This window comes from Mustela lutreola, chromosome 6 (assembly GCF_030435805.1).
Source record: "Mustela lutreola isolate mMusLut2 chromosome 6, mMusLut2.pri, whole genome shotgun sequence".
NCBI lineage: Eukaryota > Metazoa > Chordata > Mammalia > Carnivora > Mustelidae > Mustela > Mustela lutreola.
In genome coordinates this window covers 83,811,735-83,830,915 of record NC_081295.1, presented here as the reverse complement: position 1 = coordinate 83,830,915, position 19,181 = coordinate 83,811,735, and the positions used below count along the sequence as shown (strand labels likewise).

Here is a 19,181-nt window from a genome sequence, read left to right as displayed (position 1 = left end):
ATTTTGTTACCAAATGCTTTTGGCTACTACATCAAATGCTGTGGGTTGGCATATGTACAGACTTGCTCATTTCTTAACTTTGACTTTGTCAGCTCCCCATCCCACCACCACAATCTAAGCTGCCTCCTTTCTGGAAGACAAATGCAATATAAATGTTTATTTTTTTTATTTTTTTATTTATTTATTTATTTATTTTTTTTAAAGATTTTATTTATTTGACAGTCAGAGATCATAAGCAGGCAGAGAGGCAGGCAGAGAGAGAGGAGGAAGCAGGCTCCCTGCTGAGCAGAGAGCCCGATGCAGGGCTCGATCCCAGGACCCTGGGAACATGACCTGAGCCGAAGGCAGAGGCTTTAACCCACTGAGCCACCCAGGCGCCCTAATATAAATGTTTAGATGTGTTTTATCCAGCTTTATGTTTTCCAAAGCCAAATTGCAGAATCATACTTACATTTATCTTCTTTGTCTCCTTTCTCTCCTTTCTCTTTCACTGTTCCCAATCTCAAATTCTATTAAAAAATTCAAATGCAGGATTGTAATAAGAAACAAGAAAGTGAATTTCCAAAGTGCTTTCTGCATTTGGTTTAGTGCAAAGGAAAACCACATTGACCTTAAAACTTTAAAATATTACCGTCGACAAAAGGCCTTTCAAATGCAAGACTAGGTAGTTATTTGCTACCTCAAAATATGAAGTGTAGCAATATAATGTTAGCTTGTAAATAAATCTACCAAAATTTAGCCCTGGTAACTAAAGAACAGATATCGGCAGGCTGTCCTCAGCTACATAGCTACACAACTTTATCCTTTAGCTGTGGGGCACACATCTATAAATGGGACTGGTGGACCAAAGATCAATGAACAGTGTTTCCAGAGAGGCAAACTATATCAACTATATCATTTCCGAACTGAATTATTTTTCTGCACTAACCACCAGGTACATTTAAACTTCTTTAATCTCAGTACACCAGAACTTTAGACAGAAATGGATTCGAAGTGTTGTTTCCTCTGCTGTCCCCAGTGGCCAAGACAAGTATCTGCACCCATCTGTAATAGTTAATAGTAGTAAAAATAGTATGTAGTATTTATTATATGCCAGCTACTTTAAACAAATTTATCCCATTTACTCTTTGCAACAAACTGGTAAACATAATCATATATTCTGATATGACTTGCTGAAATGGCGTGAATAACAGAGAATGTGAAGCAATTTTGTGTATGTGAAATTCTACACATAGGAAATGCTGTCTCACTGACATAACTGGTGAACTATGGAAACATTCATAATTGGAATCCCTAAAGCCTATCTTATCCCAGTAAAGTAAGTCCCCCCATTTTAATGATGAAGCAACTGAGATACTGAGAAGTCAAGCAATTTGCCAAAGGACACAGACTCGTAGTGATAGAGATAGAATCTGGCTCTAGCAGTCAGACTTCTGATCCTGCACTCCATAGTACTATGCTGGAATACAGCAACAGCAGACAGCTGATCAACCTTCCAAGGCCTTGCAGGTGTCAGAAGAATTCTCCTGCTATGTCTGAAAGTGAATAACTAAAACACCCTGAGCTCTGACAATAAGGTACTCTATCACATCTCTGCCCCTCTCTTTTCATTTCCACTGTACCTGAAGGTAGACAGGCTCAGCTTCAAGGCACTGTGCTTCTTAACAAAGTGAGATGTGCACTCTCACTGGGGCATCACTTTGGATCTGAGCTACGCTACAGCCAGTGGCAGCAATTCTGTTAGCCGCAGACAAACTGCGGGCTTCCCAGGAGGCTCAGGCATTCTTTCCATGCACGGAATGGGCAGGACACTGCTATCGTCTGCCAACTTGTTTTTGGCAGGCTCTAGTTATGAGGGGTCAAAAATTGAGTCTGGGAAACATCTCTCATTCATATGGTTTTCGATAAGTCAATCTCTCTGGGACTTTAATGTTCCCTTACATGAGACAGGGAGGGTGACAAAACTGTGGGAGTGATTAAACTATATCAAGTCACAGATCTCTTTGAAAAGCCATTACGGGGCAAGCTATTTTTCAGAAAAACACATGGAGATGGGCTCATTGGTCTCAGAGTTTACACACTAGGGTAGACTAAATCGTGGTCTCCCCAAAGATGTTGATGTTAGAATCCTGGAATTTGTGAATGTTATGCTGGGCTTTACATGGCAAAAGAACCATTGTAGATGTGATCAAGTATTTTGAAATGGAGATATATCCCAGATTATCCTGGGGGGCCCAAAGTAATCATAAGCTTCCTTGTAAGAGGGGCATAGTCAGCAAAGGCAAAGTGAAAACCCAAAAGGAGTATCAAGGAGTATCAGAGTGACACCCGAGAAATTAGCCATTGCTGGCTTTGAAGATGGAGGGGGTCATGAGCCAAAGGAAGGCAGACAGCCTCTAGAACCTGCAAAACACAGTAAATAGATTTTTCCCCTAAAGCCTCTGGAACATAGCCCCAATAATACCTTGACTTCAGCCTACTGAGACCTGTGTAATTGGTGTCAGACCAGTCAGAATTATATACTATTCTTATAGTTACAGAACTTTAATAAATTTGCACTGTGTAAAGCCACCAAGGTTGTGGTAATTTGTTCCAGGGGCATCAAACTAATATACCTACCAACGCATTTCAGGAAATTTATGAACCCACAAGCTGGTCATGAATGACATGTCCTGGGTTAGGGCCTCTTCAAGGTAATTTCTAGCACAAGTATCCTGGGATTCTATATGCACTGATGCTCTGCCCTAGGCAAATCTTGCTCCTGGTAAATAAATAATCTATAATAGAATACTTTATAAATAATGTGTTAGAACTGAAGGTATTCTAAAATGCATAAAGAACAGCTGGATACACATTTTTTAGGTATCAATAGATATTTCAGCCTAAACTACAAATACAAAACATTTAAATATATTTTTCTTTAGTTGCCAGGGAGTGACATCAACAGAACTATGTACTGTGAATTATTTCATAACATGGACATATTGTAGGAACTGAACTATGAGAAAACACATACCAATGGAGGGGGGAAGGCAAATCTGGATCTATGTGGTGTTTTTTGATTATATAAATTTTAGAGATCAAGAAAAATGGGCTTATTATTTAGGTTATGCTTCTCATTCTTTCACTTTAACTTGACTTTGAGAAAGCTGCCTACAAAATAAGCATTTTTATTCCAATATAATTTTACAGATCCTATGAAGTCCTAGCAGACCAGAGAAAGATCTGTATTTTGTGGGGACGATAAAGCCAAAGGAAAAAACTATCCAAATGGTGGAGCAAGAATAGTATAATTCGGTATGCATTTCAGTACTACTTGCCATCAGGGCATCGGGTGTTTTGAGCTCCTTCTTGGAAATTTTCTAGAGCCCCCTCATATGGCGCTCCTGGAGTTGGACCTCATTGGGTGGACCCAGGTCTTTCCTTCCTGGAGCATGGAGCTGGGGGTATTCCCCACTATGTCTATGGCACCCAAAGTGGGGTGGTTGCAGGTCCCTAACTCAAGTGCACTGCACTGGCACCCAGGGTAGGGACAAGCACAAGCTATGTGCCTTGGGTTTGGTAGACCACTGGGGTGGTGCTTCAAGTACTCTGAGGCTTACAACTGGCCCTTCGGATGGCTGTCCTCCCCAGCCCCAGATCATGTGGTGGTTTTGTGCTCTCCCGGGCTAGTCAAGTGCATTTCTTGCTGGCCAATGCAACTGCTGAACCGGATCCACCCACCTGGAAGGTATGGTGCTGCTGACACTGAAAGAGATCCCATTCTAGGGATGCGGTGATCCAGGCCCGAAGAAATCAAGACACGGTTGGAAGATGTGTAGTAAGTTTAGTGTGACTAGAAAACAAATGATCACTCTCATTTTCTGGCATACTTCTGGGTAAGACTTGCATTTGTGGACATCAACAAAAGAGCACATTCTTTGAGAAAACCACTAGAAGCCAGTACTCAAGAGCAACATGTTGGATGATGGAACTTAATGAGAAGGATATGGCCAACATTACCTTAATGGCATTAGGATACTGCAGAAGCAAGAACTGATTGTTTCAGTAGAAATTACAAAGAGTCTTGGCATTCTGAGTAGTAACAGCACTGTTACTTTTTTTCTTTTTTTCATGGTGGGAGATAGGCAGTTAGATAGGAGCAGTGCATTTCATGATAAAGAACGTGAAGAGATGGTACATGGGCAGTACAGACAACCTTCATGCTCACTGATTAAACAAAGAAATGCATACATGTTTCTACTACTTTAAATCTTTATCAGTAAATCACCATATCTTACTTTGCCCATGAATTTTTAAAATACACCTTTTAATAATATTGCTTATATAGATAGACCCCCCCCCCCCAAAAAAAAAAACATGTTTGCCCAGGAAACTACATACCCTTGGGGTGCCGCTGATTCAACCCTTCACTATATTTTCTCACAAGAAGCCAAAAAATAATTTGACTTAAGTGTTTTTTAACTCTGAAGTTCATTTTCCTTCTACATTTTAAGTAATTTATATTGTATCTCCCTAACCCTATCTTCTTCTATATTTTTGCTCCTTCACTTTCTCTCCTTCTCCACCCAGTCTCTTTCAAATCCAAAGAAAAGGTATGTGTGAGTGTGTGTGTGTGTGTGTGTGAGAGAGAGAGAGAAATGGGGGAGAATAATATGAATACATATTTCTAGTGCAATTTTAACATGCCATGAGAAAAATAAAATTAGGTAAAGAGGATAGGGCATACTGAGAAGAGTGATTGTAATTTTAAGCCAGGTAATCAAGGTAGCCTCAGGGAGAGTTACATTTGAGGAAAAACCTGAAGGAAGTGAGGGAGGGAGCCATGTAGGTAGGGGAGGAAGAGCATGCCAACCAGAGGGAAAGCATATGTGCTGCCGAAGCGAGCACCCAACCAGAGGGAAAGCAAGTGCAAAGACGTCAGGAGGAGAATCTGCACTGCATGCTGCAGGAACTGTAAGGAGGGTAGTGTGGCAGGACCAGAAAATAGGTGGCAGAGCAGTAGGAGATAAGGTCAAAAGGGTAACAAGATGTGCAGGTGAGGGTTAAGGAAGCCAGACGGGCCTTCAGTTTGGGGGGGGGAGCGGTCAGTTATGAGTACAGTGACATGACCTGATTTACACTGTAGCAAGATCACTCTGACTCCCATGTTGAGTTAAAGCAGATTGTAAATGAGGGGGTAAGTAGGGAGGTGTTAGGCTCGAAGTGATACTGGGATCACTACCCTTCAAGGAACACTCCAGAGGACACAAAATTAGAATTTCATATGGCTATTTGTACTTGTGACTAGTGATGAGTGTTGGGACACCTGGCTAAATGAAACATTAGCCACAAGAACTAAAAGAATTAGGATTAACCTTTAAATAGGCAATTTGAAATTCTGTGCATCTGAGAGTAGTGAAGAGTGCCTAGAAAATTCATAGGCATAGACAAGTAAAAAACACCAAAACAGTTTTTAAAGACTGATAATATTAGGAAATAGCAACTGAGAGTTTGCATTACTTGCAAAGAAACTTAGATGAATACAAATGAGTAAGACAAATATTTTAGGGACAGTATTCTTTAGTAATGAGGATGAATGGAGAACAGCAACAGAGAGCAGAGGTGCTTCAGAAGATATTCTATACATTCAAAATTATAAATAACACTAATATCCTATTTTTGAATTTGCATTATTTCCTGTTCTATGAATGATCTTATAAGCTTATTTAGCTTATAAGTAGCTAAAGCTGGGCTTCTCACTTCTGGCCTCAGATCCTGTAATGTTCTCCCTACACCATTTGCCTATCTGCAGAGCTTGAAACACTCCTATCCTCTAACATCTTTATATATTAAAAATGAAACACTAAAAGAAAGCCAGTTTGCCTCATAACAATTCCCCCATTTCAGGGAGTAAAGGGCCTTCCTGCATCTGTGAAGTGTCTTTGTCATTGTCAAAATGAAATGAAATTAGAGATCAACAAAAAAATTCTTAGTGATTTCTTACACCAGTTAGAATGGCCAAAATTAGCAAGACAGGAAACAACATGTGTTGGAGGGGATGTGGAGAAAGGGGAACCCTCTTATACTATTGGTGAGAATGCAAGTTGGTGCAGCCTCTTTAGAGAACAGTGTGGAGATTCCTCAAGAAATTAAAAATAGAACTTCCCTATGACCCTGCAATTGCACTCCTGGGTATTTACCCCAAACATACAGATGTAGTGAAAAGAAGGGCCATCTGTACCCCAATGTTTATAGCAGCAATGGCCACGGTCGCCAAACTGTGGAAAGAACCAAGATGCCCTTCAATGGATGAATGGATAAGGAAGATGTGGTCCATATACACTATGGAGTATTATGCCTCCATCAGAAAGGATGAATACCCAACTTTTGTATCAACATGGACGGGACTGGAAGAGATTATGCTGAGTGAAATAAGTCAAGCAGATAGAGTCAATTATCATATGGTTTCACTTATTTGTGGAGCATAACAAAGAGCACAGAGGACATGGGGAGTTAGAGAGGAGAGGGAGTTGGGGGAAATTGGAAAGGGAGGTGAATCATGAGAGACTATGGACTCTGAAAAACAATCTGAGGGTTTTGAAGGGGCAGGGGGTGGGAGGTCAGGGTACCAGGTGGTGGGTGGTCAGGGTACCAGAGGGCACGGATTGCATGGAGCACTGGTGTGGTGCAAAAACAATGAATACTGTTATGCTGAAAATAAATAAAAAATAAAATTTAAAAATGCAAAAAAAATTCCTAGTGATGTGATAAAGAAGATTTGGGCGGGGGGGGGGGTGCTCTCTTGATTACATTAGCACTAGAACTCTCTAAGGCAGTTATCTGCAGTATTGAGAAACAGAATAAAACCGCCACATGAACATTCTGAAATATGAAGGCTTTGTAGTGAATATAGCTAACACGCTTGAAAAAAGGTTTTTTTTTTAACCAAAAATTCTACTAGTAGTGAAACATAGGAGCACTTCATTTACTAAGTTAAAACTTGCAACCAACATTAATCTTTTTTTGAATATAAACCTTAAATTTGTTGTTTTGCTGTACCTCCTCTACTTCGATAGATTTTTATCACATAAGGAAAAGTTTTAAAATTTTACTTTTTTCTTTGATCCATTATTTAAAGGCGTTATCAACTTCTGCGCCAAGCTCATTCTGTCATTACCTGTCAATTTGGTTACTGGAGCTTCATCTTTCCTGTTGTTCTAGTCAAAAACAGTTTTTGACTTTTTTTTTTTTTTTTTAACAAACCACATCAAATCCTGATCCCACAGGATCTGCAAATTCCTTCTCATCCCCCAGTTCACTGTGCATTAGTTACCTTGGCTTCCAAAATACCAAGTGGGGTCTCACCTTAGGACCTTTGAACTGACTCTTCTGCTGTTCAGCTCTCCACCCCCCCCCCCCCAACAAATCATTGTTTTCTGTGAACTCAGGATATCCAGAAAGATAGGCACCTTATATTTGCAAAGTTAACTCTTGTATTTTATTTGATTCTCACCACCGGCAGTAGAGTTCCCAACTTTTCACCTCAAAGTCTAAAAGAATGCCCCAAACCAACTCTTAAAGACACAGAATCAGTACCAAAGTGTACCTGAATACGTTTGTTTTAACGTATTCCTCTGCTCTAAGTAATACTTCCCAATAGAAGATCAAGATGATTTCTGGTCCATAGTACATTACCATTTTAACAAGAGAAAACTTAAGAGACTTTATCATTGGGGAACTTACTTAAAAATTGTTACCCCCACTACACAAGTGAAATCAGTTTAATACAGAAAACGAAGGAAATTACAAAGAATGTTATCATCTTTTAATATGCTGGGAGTATTATATTTTCCCATGTTCCCTTTTGACTTAACACATCCATGTTCCTTTACTGTAAACACAAAATATAAATAGTTCAGTCTTCTCTTTAAAAATACAATGCTCATTTAGCACGAGCAGAATTTCTGCTTCTCTGCCCACTGGAGCCTACCCTGGTCGGCTTTTCAAACAACTCCCTTGGGATGCCAAGGAACTGGGAGACTCGACAAGCGTAAAAACCACCCGGACGCCACCATAAGCCGAGTTATGCGGTGCACCGATCCCCCTCGCCTCGGCCACGGGGTCGCAAACCGGAAACCGGAAGCGGCCGAGTTCGCGGACGCACCGCGCGTACCTCCCGCAGCCACCTTGTCCCGCCTCGGTGCGCGTGGCCGGCGTTAAGTCTAGACCCATCGATCGATGGTGTCGCGCTGAGTGGCTTCTCAGGCTCAGGCCTTGAAAAGCCCAGGAATCGGCCCCAGGGGTCCGTAGCGAATGCCCGGCCGGGTACCATTTCCATATTAGCAAATCCCAAGCGTCGGTGCGCCCGGCAGCTTCGCAGTGCTCCGCTGGCTAGGCCTAACGAGTCGAACGCGGAACTAGAGAGCAGGCTAGGCCCGTACGGGGGTTGCTCAGCAGGCCCGGCCTGGCTTTGGGCCCCGGGCCTCCCAGCCGGGGACTTTGCGCCTGCGCCCGTCCGGCTGCTGCCGGCTCTCCTGGTGCGGCCGCGGTCCCAGCAGCAGCGCGCCGCCTGGGTGGCTGGGCGGTCCATGGGCAGCAGCGAGGGCCACGATGACAGATTACGGCGAGGAGCAGCGCAATGAGCTGGAGGCTCTAGAGTCCATCTATCCCGACTCCTTCACAGGTGACTTCCGCGACTGCGGGCCTGGAGCGGCCCCGGGGTGGAGTGGGATGGGCCGGAGCCCTCGGCCTCCCGGGCGAGGGTGGAGAAAGGGGCAGCGAGGCCGCGTGGCCACCTCGCCCGCTACTCTCTCTTCACCCTCTTTTCCCGAAGTGTTCAGGCACTTAGGAGTAACTCCACAGCTTTTTCCCGTTCTCGGTTTATTCCCTGAGATCTGAAAGTCCGGGAGAGACTGGCGAGGTTCCTGGAGAGTGTTAGGCCTGGAATTGAATTGGGTGCACTTTGGTTTCTGTGGAACTTAACAGCGACACGAGGTTTAATGAAAAAACACGAAAACAGATAACTCCAAGTGGGAGTAGTTTTTCTAGAGCTGCAGAGGTGTCGATTTTCACTTTTACTTGGGTAGAAGCTGTTTTCATATGTTGGTGTTTTAAAGTTTATGGGGGTTCAGAGTGCTGTTCTCAGAGTTACCCAGAAGAAGCAGTTTTGAGAATCCCTGGGATTTGTCTTTTTTTTTTTTTTTTTTTTTAAATATTCTGTGAATGCCCAGTGAATGATGTGGCACAAATTTCAGCTCCACCGCAGATTCACGTTTGTTAGGGGGGGGATATTGGCCTAGACGCGTTGCTACAAGCAAGGTAATGGAGGCGCAGGAAGAGGGTAAGTGGCTTGCTTTGGGTCTGACCAGCAGTTAGCGGCGGAACTGGTACTAAGAGTTAGGTCTGGACCCCCCTCCTCTTCCTTCACTTTGCAGACCTGTGGAACTTGGGATCTAGCTCCAGCTGGGATGAAGGGGAGCAGAAGATTACTGGATAGGTTGGGCTACTGTAAAATATTATTGAGAAACTCATTCGGTATGTTTTAAGGGAAGAGAATTTTCTGTATTAAGCCGTGCTTCAGATGGTTTTGAAAGTGCCGCAAGGTAACGCTATCAATACGGCTTTTCTCGCATGACACTCAGTGTTTGAGGAGTGATCCAGTAAAGCCAGTGTAAGTGAGTAGAACCTAGGTTTGTGGGATTTACAGCTCCTGTCCCTTCCTTTGTTGTCCATCACTGATTGTCAGAATTCAGAATGTAAGGTATATTCAACTCTGATCCCTCTCCCTTTCCTTGTTTAGCTTAGTTTTCTTAGCTCCACCTTTTGACCACTGCTTGCAATGGTAGCAAATTTTGTTCTGCTTTGCCAACAGGCAGATGTCTCTCAGCTACCCCTGTATAGCTCCAGTCCTGTTCATGTTCTCTCTCACCAACAGTACAGCTGTGCTGTGAGGATGTTAAGGGGATGAGTGAAGAGGGGTTTGAGAGTGTCATTAACTGGGTGAGTGTGGATGGAGTCTGGCTCCCTTCTCTATCCTTTCTTATATATCAATGTCTAAATAAAAGAGAATATAGGGTCAGTTGCTGGATATATTCTTAATCGTGACGTTTGGTTATTTCTAGCACATTGGAAATGTAATTGGCACTGTGTAGGTAGAGTTAAAGCATAAGGTGTGCTAGTCTTTTCTATGGACATAAGGTATCCCTCATTAAATACTGTGCCTATAAGCATTTTAAAAAGTGATACATTTTAAATCCTAAACCAATCTTATGGTTCTTTCAAATTACACTAAGCTCTGATATAGTTCAGTATGTGAAATTCTTGTCAGATGCAAAAGTGCTTGAGGATTCTGAGCTAGGGCAACAAAAGACAATTTATGAATCTTTGATGCATTCAAGTATTCTGCATTATCAGCTGAGCCCATCTGTCTCTAATTCCTACCAGTATTCCTAAAACTTTGCAATAAATAAATTAAAATAAGATGTCTTGATTTATAGTTCTTTAGGAACTTTGCCTTACTCGTGATCATGTTGTTTATGAAACCTCTCAGGGAGAAGGCAGAGGAGTTTGGAATAAAACTTCCATGTTAGATCTTTTGGAATCATGAGGATTTGTAAGGTTTACTGTTTACAGCCTTCTTTTGTATTGATGATTTCATACTTTCCTATTTTTGTACCAGATTTAAGAAGAGAGCTTGCTTGTGTCAGTTTGTCAAGGAACACTGATGGACAGTTTTCTAATTTCATTTTGAATCACATTTAATATTAGATGTGGTAAATGCTCAGTGCTCTTGATGAAGGAAGTATATATATGTGTATATATGTGTGTGTGTGTGTGTGTGTGTGTGTGTATTTTTTTAATAGAGAACTTGGTGCTTGACAGAGAAACCTTTGTTAAGCACATCATGATCCCTTTGTGGATGCTCTAAGAGGCACAATTCAGCTAGCCCATAGTTCTAGCCACATAGACCTAGCCTAACCTCAGAATTGATTGCTTGACTATTTGCAAAGAACTTTTGGTCCACTGTTGAATTTGTTGTGAATTATAACAAATCATAATACAGTTTCTTCTTTTTGCCTGTTCTGTAGCTTGATTGCACATTGATCCAATCCTCCTAACAACTAGTCTTCCAAAATATAAATGGACTCTCCTGATACCACATTCTCCTTCAGTAGTGCTTCACTTGACAAGGCCCTGCTAAGGTAGTAGAATTTGGTTATTTCCATTTCTGTATCAAAATCTCTGACTATGGGGAGTTTTGTTGAAAGACATTGGTTGGCTTTGAGCTAACCAAAAGTCAAGTTCCCTTAATTCTATTTGGTCTTACAAAGAGGGGTACGTAATTCTGTACTTACTTGTGTCAGTACCTCTAAGTAGCATCCATGAGCATTTAACAGTTAGAACTGCATCCTAGAGATGGGGCAGAAGTCATCTTTTAAAAGCAGTTTTTCTGAGACACTCCCTAAGAACCACAGGGACTTATTTTAATCTGGGCTGTCTAGTTCTTTGTGAAAACCTTGATGTCATTCGTGTGTGTCCCTTTAGCGTACCTTTGAGCTATTACCTCCATTATGTTTGTCCTTAATTCTGTCCAGTTTGCCATCATCTGCCCCTCTATCGCTTAAGAGTTCCCCTGCTTGCTCACTGGTTCCTTCCACTATGCCCAGCAGCCTTATTCTTCTTCTCAAAAATATTTTGATTCACTTACAGTGGTGGAAATCCGACATCTTTAGTGAAGGCTAATTTTATCCCAACTCACAGTAATGCATTAGAATGGGATTATTCCTTTATCAAAGTGCTGATGAAACATTCATCTTTGCAAGTCCAGTTAAATAACTTCCCCATTCCTATGTTAGCTTCCTCCAAGTTTTGGAATATTCTTTATCTTTTCGTTTCCCCTTTCCTTTTCTTTTTTCTTTCCTTTCCTTTCCCTTTCCCCTTTCCTCTTTCCCTTTTCCCCTTTCCTTCCTTTCCTTTCCTTGGATTAGGTTCAGCTGTGACAGAAAGCCCCCAAAAGCAATGGTTTTAAAAAGGTAAAAGTTTAGGGGCTCCTGGGTGGCTCAGTTGGTTAAGCATCTGACTTTTGATGCTGGCTCAGGTCATGATCTCAGGGTCATGGGATCTAGCCCTGCATTGGGCTCCACACTTAGCTCGGAGTCAGCTTGAAATTCTTTCTCCCTCTGCTCTCTGTACCCACCTCCCACCCCCTGACCCCAGTCCTCTGCTTATGCTCTCTCTCTAAATAAATAAAAGTAAATTTAAAATGGTAAACTTTGTTTTGCAAATAAAAGATAGTTATGTAGTTCTAGTCCAAAAATTCCTTAGGTACCCAGGCTGCATCTTAGTTCCTTGCCATTCCTAAGATGTAGTCTCTACCTCATGGTGAAGATGGCAGTATTTCTTTCCAGAAGTAGGAATGGGGGGGGGGGGGTGGAGAAGCCAAAGACAGCAGTTTCTTAAGTAAATTTCCTGGAAACTGTCAAAGAACTTATTTGCTTCCATCTCCATAGCTGGAACTTAGTCATTTGGTGAGACCTAACTGGAAGGGAGGCTGGGAAATATAGTCTTTATTCTGGGTGGTTAATATGCTCAGTTAAAAGTGGTATCACTAGAAGATGGGGTGAGTAGATAAGATAGTAGGGGATATAAGTAGTGTTTTCCAGTATCCTTTTTTGTTGTTGTTTCTGGCTCACATTTTTTTTTCTCTCTAATGGCAGCTTGGTGTAGTGGGTATGAGCTCTGTGTCTTTGGGCAACTCTTACAACCTCTCCAATCTTTAGTTTCCATATGTGTTTAATGGGGAGCAATACAAAGTATGCAAATACTTTTTAACTATTAAATATAAGATACTCTTTCCTAGAAATTTACCATCTTAGTTGCTGATTCTTCTAATAATACGGCTTCATAATTCCTTGTCTTTATTGGTGATCAGTTTTGATTTCCATTTCCTTCAATTGCATGAGGGCATGCAATCTTTAAGGTCATCTTTAGAATTTTGCCCTCTGAAAGTCCTCTTTCTTTCCTTAAACTTTTTGCCCCACAGTTCTTCATTCTAGTTATTTTGCTGAACGTGCCTCTCATCGTGATTTTTCATGGATTAAGAGTCTATCAGCTTCTTGTCTGTCTTGCCTCCCTATTCTTTATGTTTCTGAAGGTCAGGCAATTCAGTGATGTTCTTGCTAGCAGCCCATGTCCTCATTTACCAGAGACATCAGATACGTAATTTACAACATAATGTGATGATTCTTTCATGGAGGATACAGCCAGAGCACAGGAAAAGGGGAGGGTCTTGGTTGTTTTGGAGAACTGAGGGGTGATGAGGAACTAACAAGTGGGTGAGACCAGGGGAAGGGACATAGCATGTGGAAAAGCAGGACTCTGCAAAAGCAAAATGTATTTAAAGGGAAAATGGCTTGATATGCCTAGGACATAAAATGAGTACTGAGAGTCATGAAAAATGAAGCCTGACAAGTGAGCAGGGACCAGATTGCAGAGGGCCTTGTTAGGGATTTAGATCTGATCTTGTAGGCCAGTGGTTCATCGCCAATTTTCCCCTGACAGAGCTACACAGACCCATATAGTACACATTGTAAACGGTGCCATACCATAACTGGATCTCAATAGTTGGGATGTCTTCACAAATAAAATAGGCTTCTCTTGAGTTTGTTTTGACCTCTCATGGCTGCTGCTTTTGTTTTTCTCTCTGGCATTTTTTTATGCTCGTACTTTTTTCTCCCAAATTTAGGATTCCTTACAAAGTCGCTGTTGGCCCTATTTCTCTTTTTTTTCCTCTGGTGATCTCATTTGGTCTAATAGCTTTAGCTCCATTTGCCCATTTCTTATTGCATATTGCATACTCGATATCTCCAACTGAAATTTCCTGTGTCATTTAAGTATATCATGTCTGATTTTTCTTTTGTATTTTTTGCTTTTTGTTAGTGGTGCTACCATCCTCTGCCTGCAAATTTGGAATGAAGAGTCCTTCCTGTTCCCTGTGATTCCCATGGCTGCTAACCTAGTTCAGAACCTCATTAACCTTACTGGGATGATCTTAATAGCTATCTAGTTTCATCCTGCCTCTGGTCTTGTTTCTTTCCTTCCAATTTATGCTCTGTTGCTACACTTATCTTCCTATGTTTAGAAATACAATTCTGCCCATACTGCTTCTGCTAGAAAAAATATCATTGTCTACAACTAAACTTTCAGCAGTATTTTTTCAAGTAGCTTTCTTTCCCACATATACATCCACCAAACGGAATAATTTCTTCTTCCATATATATTCCTTAAACCATTATGCCCTTGCTGCCATGTTTCTGTTGCTTATATTTCTTTTCTCCATCTTTACAATATGCCTTAATTCACAGTCTAGCTCAAGTGACTTTGCCGGAATTTCTCAGCAGGAAAAAACATTTTCTTTTTACATGAAACTCAATATAGTTTATTCACTTCTTCCAATTACTAGCTGAATAACATTGAGCAGAGTATTTAAGAGCTCTTTTATCTCAGTTTCTACATCTGTGAAATTGGGGTAATACTATATTTAATTGGTTCTAAGACATTTCTATGTTTTAACATGTCTAAATAGGAATTTGTCTTATAATTGATTATAATTAAAGTTTAATTGGCAGATTTTTTTTCTTAGTACATAAAGTGGAGTGCATCTCCTACTTGATAGTATCTTAAATTTGGTATCATATGGCAACAATGTAATATCGTGGTCTTGGTGTAAGAATTAACGATCTTTGTGTAAATGTGTAGTACCACACGGGCCCAGAGTAGTACTCAATAAATGTTAGCTGTTATTAGGTATAGATGACCCTTAAATTATGGCCTCATGGAGTCCTAAAAGTGGTAATCAGTTGGAATGTCATTGAGTTGAACCCTTATTTCTGTAGTTGCTATGTTTACATTTGATGACATATGAATGCTAAAGTTGGTCATGAAAAGAAGTAGGAATGAGATGCATCAAATATATTTTATACACATTAAAAAATTTTAAAAAGGGTCAATCATATTTTAAAAGCTTTATTTTAATTACCTTTCAGGGACTTTTTTTTAGCGTGGGCTGGACTATCCGAGGCCTATTAAAATATGAGTCCAGTGAGTCTTACCTTCTTGACAGATACTTTCATAGTAATCATAGATGTTCATCATGCTTCAAGTACTTTTAAACTTCAATTAAAACGAAGGTATATGTCTTGAAAATTTTATTGATAATGAATATTTATGAAAGCTTCAGAAGTTCTTAAGTAGGAAAAACTGAGTATTTTCCTTGGTGACTTCTTCAGAGATCTCCTTGCCCTTTCATTTCAGAAAGAGGTTGCTGAGCTGCTGCCAACCTTAACAGGGGCCAGTGCTTCCCAGGGCTGGAGTGAGGCACAGGCTTTTCTCAGGGGCTCAGCAGCAATCCCAGGTGGCCTGTATTTTTCTTGTTTACTCTTCTAATGGTTCTGAATATAAGTCTAATTTGTTTTTGTTTTTCTGCTTTCATTCCATTGTTTTAGCTCTACCATTTAGCTAGAATTTGTGGAATTTCTAGATACTGCCAGGCACTGAGCTAGGAGCTCTTATAATTTTTATAGTATTCTTGTGGGGGAAGAGATATAAACATATATACTGTCAGGCATCAGGCTGTAAGATGGTATATATGCTTTCTTATTTATATAAGTGTTGATTTGCATGTCCTGACTTGCTTAACAAATTGTAAGCAATTTGATATTGGGATTCATAGCTAATTTTGTAATTCCATGAAAGATGGTAGAGACTTAATGATTGGGGGAAGAATAAAGTTTGGTTTTAGGGATGATGTGGGAGAAAGAGAAAGAAGACACAACTGTTAACAAGTTAATATTTACTGTTTGTCATGGAGATTCTGAATTATAGCTTAGAATATATAAGTTTACAAATTAGTGATAATACTGTCAGTGGATAGTTTCTGATGAAACATCAAACTTTTTTGTCATTCTGTTTGGGAATTTTTTAGAATGTAATTTTCCATGTATAGATGGAAATTTTGAATTAAAAGGTAAATTACTTAATTAGTTTAATTGATTGGATAAAACTCCCAAGAGTCTACTATAGATATATATATTTTTTCCAAATGAAAGGTAACCCTTGATATAAATAGAAAATTGATAAGTGTTTTATTATTTGAATGTGCAGTTCAGTCTGTGTTTGTGGAAATGGAAATACAGACTAGGGATCAGTTTCCAGGACTGTGTAGTGGTATTTTGGTAATAAGGAAAGCATTTGCCTTAAGAGACATGTTAATAACTTAAAACCTGTGTATATTTTCTTGCAGTATTATCAGAAAATCCACCCAGTTTCACCATTACTGTGACATCTGAGGCTGGAGAAAATGATGAAAGTAAGTCCAATCGAAAATACTTGTGGTTTTTCTAAGTTGCTCTCAGGAATGTTATTCCTGCAGCCATTATGTTGGCATTGAAGATGTGGAGGTGCTAATAAGTATGGTGCTGTTAGGAATCCAGCATGAATGTTGTGTATTTCCTAATTAGCATTTACTATGTAAACATGACTTACAGAGAAACAGGAAGTCACCGAGATGTATTCTGACACAATGAATTTAGTTTTGAAAAGTGAAAAAGAAACATTAACAATATAGCAAATGGAGAAAAGTTAGAAGATTACTCTGTAAAATGAGACTTTGAAGTATATTTCAGTGACTATGTTGTGGTATTCCATTGAGTGTTATTTTCCCATGGTTGTTTTTACTCTTTGGGCATTTAGATTGCTTATTGGACATTTGCTGTTATTTATAAATTAAACTGAATAAATGTCTTTCTTTATGATTTTCTCTCTCTTTAGGATGGATATTGTATTGTTGTTTAAATACATATATACATAAAACCAGGTAAAAGCCATTATTATACAATGATTGAACCAAGATAAATATACTGATGGAAATAAAACAGCTATAAAACCAATAATTTAAAATTAAATAGATTGATTTAAATGTGGCAGATGTTGGGGGAGGATCTGAAGTTCATTTCCACCATTCGTCTAGTTCAGTTAATTTTGGAATTTGATAAAATGTTACATAAGTTGGTGTTAACCCCAAGGATTTTTTTTTTTAACAAGCTAGTCAACTAAAATTCACTATGAGCAATCAATAATGCAAATTTTAGTGGTATCACCTGATAACTCTAAATCTGTCTTGTACAATTGAAAAAGAGATTAGCATAGAGATATTACTAAAATCTGAATTAAAAAGGTGTTGGACACAGTCATTTTTACTTCTATATGTATTTATATATTTACATAGGTTTTATACATAGAATCTCAAATACAACCAGAGTATCCTTTTATACTTTGAAATGTAAATAAATGTATAGAAGATACTTTAAAATACCTTTAAAAAATATTTTTATGATGCTTTAAATATCCCAAAATGGTAACAGTGATCTTTTCCTGGTGGTGGAATTATTAGTAATTTTGTTTTCCCCTTAATATATTTCCAAATTTTCTATAATGAATGTCTATTATATCAAACAGTAAAATCAGTAAATGTATTAAAGATTTCTTTTCCTAGCAATAAAATTAGAAGTGTGTTAATTAAAAAAGAAAGAATATGCCAGAAGATACTATGTATCCTTATTGGCCTGACAATCTTTTTTTTTTAATTTAAATTTTGCTTGGTTAACATACCATGTAATACTGGTTTTAGGAATAGAATTCAGTGGTTCATCACTTACTTACAACACCCAGTGCTCATCATAACAAGTGCCTTCTTTAATACCCGTCACACATTTATTTAACCCACCCCCCACTCACCTTCCTCCATCAATTCTCTGTTTGTTCTCTATAGTTAAGAGTCTCTTATGGCTTGTTTCCCTCTTCTTTTTTTCTTTTCCCCCTTCCCATATGTTCATCTGTTTTCTTTTTTAAATCCCATATACCAGTGAGTTCATAATTTTCTTTCTCTGACTTATTTCACTTAGTGTAATACACTATAGCTCTATCCACATCATTGTGAATGGCAAGATTTCATTTTTTTGATGGCTGAGTAATATTCCATTGTGTATATGTACCACATCTTTTTTTTTAAACAAATTTCCACAACTTTTTATTTATTTTTTTAAAAAATATTTTATTTATTTATTTGACAGACAGAGATCACACATAGGCAGAGAGGCAGGCAGAGAGAGGGAGGAGGAAGCAGGCTCCCCGCTGAGCAGAGAGGCTCGATCCCAGGACCCTGGGATCATGACTTGAGCTGAAGGCAGAGGCTTAACCCACTGAGCCACCCAGGCACCCCTATATACCACATCTTAGTCCATTCATCAGTTGATGGACACTTGGGCTCTCTCCAGAGTTTGGCTGTTGCTGTATAAACATCAGGATGCATGTACCCCTTCGAATCTGTATTTTTGTATTTTATGGATGAATACCTAGTAGTATAATTGCTGGATTGTAGGGTAGCTTTGTTTCTTACTTTAAAAAATTTTATTTATTTATTTTTAATAATATTTATTTTAGAAAGAGAGAGAGGGGGAGAGAGAGAGAGAGAGAGTGTATGTGTGTGTGTGTGTGTGTGTTGGGGGGAGGGGACGGCAGAGGGAGAGGAGAGAAAATTCCAAGCAGGCTCCACACTGAGTGCAGAGCCTGATGTAGGGCTGTCGTATAACCCATAAGATCTTAACCTGAGCCCAAACCAAGAGGATGCTCAACTAACTGAGCCACGTAGGCACCCCTAATTTTTAACATTTTGAGAAACCTCCAAACTGTTCTCCAGAATGGCTGAACCAGTTTGCATTCCTACCAACGGTGCAAGAATGTTCCCCTTTCTCTGCATCCTCACCAACATCTTTTGTTCCTTTTGTTGTTAATTTTAGCCATTCTGATAGGTGTGATATGGTATCTTATTGTGGTTTTGATGTGTATGTATTTCCCTGATGATGAGTGATGTTGAGCATCTTTCCATGTATCTGCTAGCCATCTGTATGTCATCTTTAGAAAAGTGTCTGTTCATGGGGGAGGAGTCAAGATGGCGGAGAAGTAGCAAGCTGAGACTGCTTCAGCTAGCCGGAGATCAGCTAGATAGCTTATCTAAAGATTGCAAACACCTGAAAATCCATCGGCAGATCGAAGAGAAGAAGAACAGCAATTCTGGAAACAGAAAAACAACCACTTTCTGAAAGGTAGGACCGGCGGAGAAGTGAATCCAAAGCGACGGGAAG

At 39.7% G+C, this 19,181-nt stretch overlaps 1 protein-coding gene across 6 annotated transcripts in view; it reads left to right on the top strand.

The window, feature by feature from the left end:
* Window positions 1-8,526: 8,526 nt before the first annotated feature.
* Window positions 8,527-19,181, top strand: part of RWDD1 (RWD domain containing 1) — a 35,363-nt gene continuing 24,708 nt past the window's right edge. For 2 of the 6 annotated variants that reach the window (XM_059177767.1, XM_059177770.1), the window contains exons 1-3: window positions 9,854-9,981; window positions 11,070-11,183; window positions 16,283-16,348. In XM_059177767.1, coding sequence (XP_059033750.1) covers window positions 16,340-16,348 — 9 coding nt within the window. In that variant the 5' untranslated portion in view covers window positions 9,854-9,981; window positions 11,070-11,183; window positions 16,283-16,339. Of the gene's footprint in view, window positions 8,666-9,853; window positions 9,982-11,069; window positions 11,184-15,294; window positions 15,398-16,282; window positions 16,349-19,181 lie in introns of those variants that run through there. The other 4 variants (XM_059177768.1, XM_059177766.1, XM_059177765.1 and 1 more) reach the window with 4 other exon arrangements.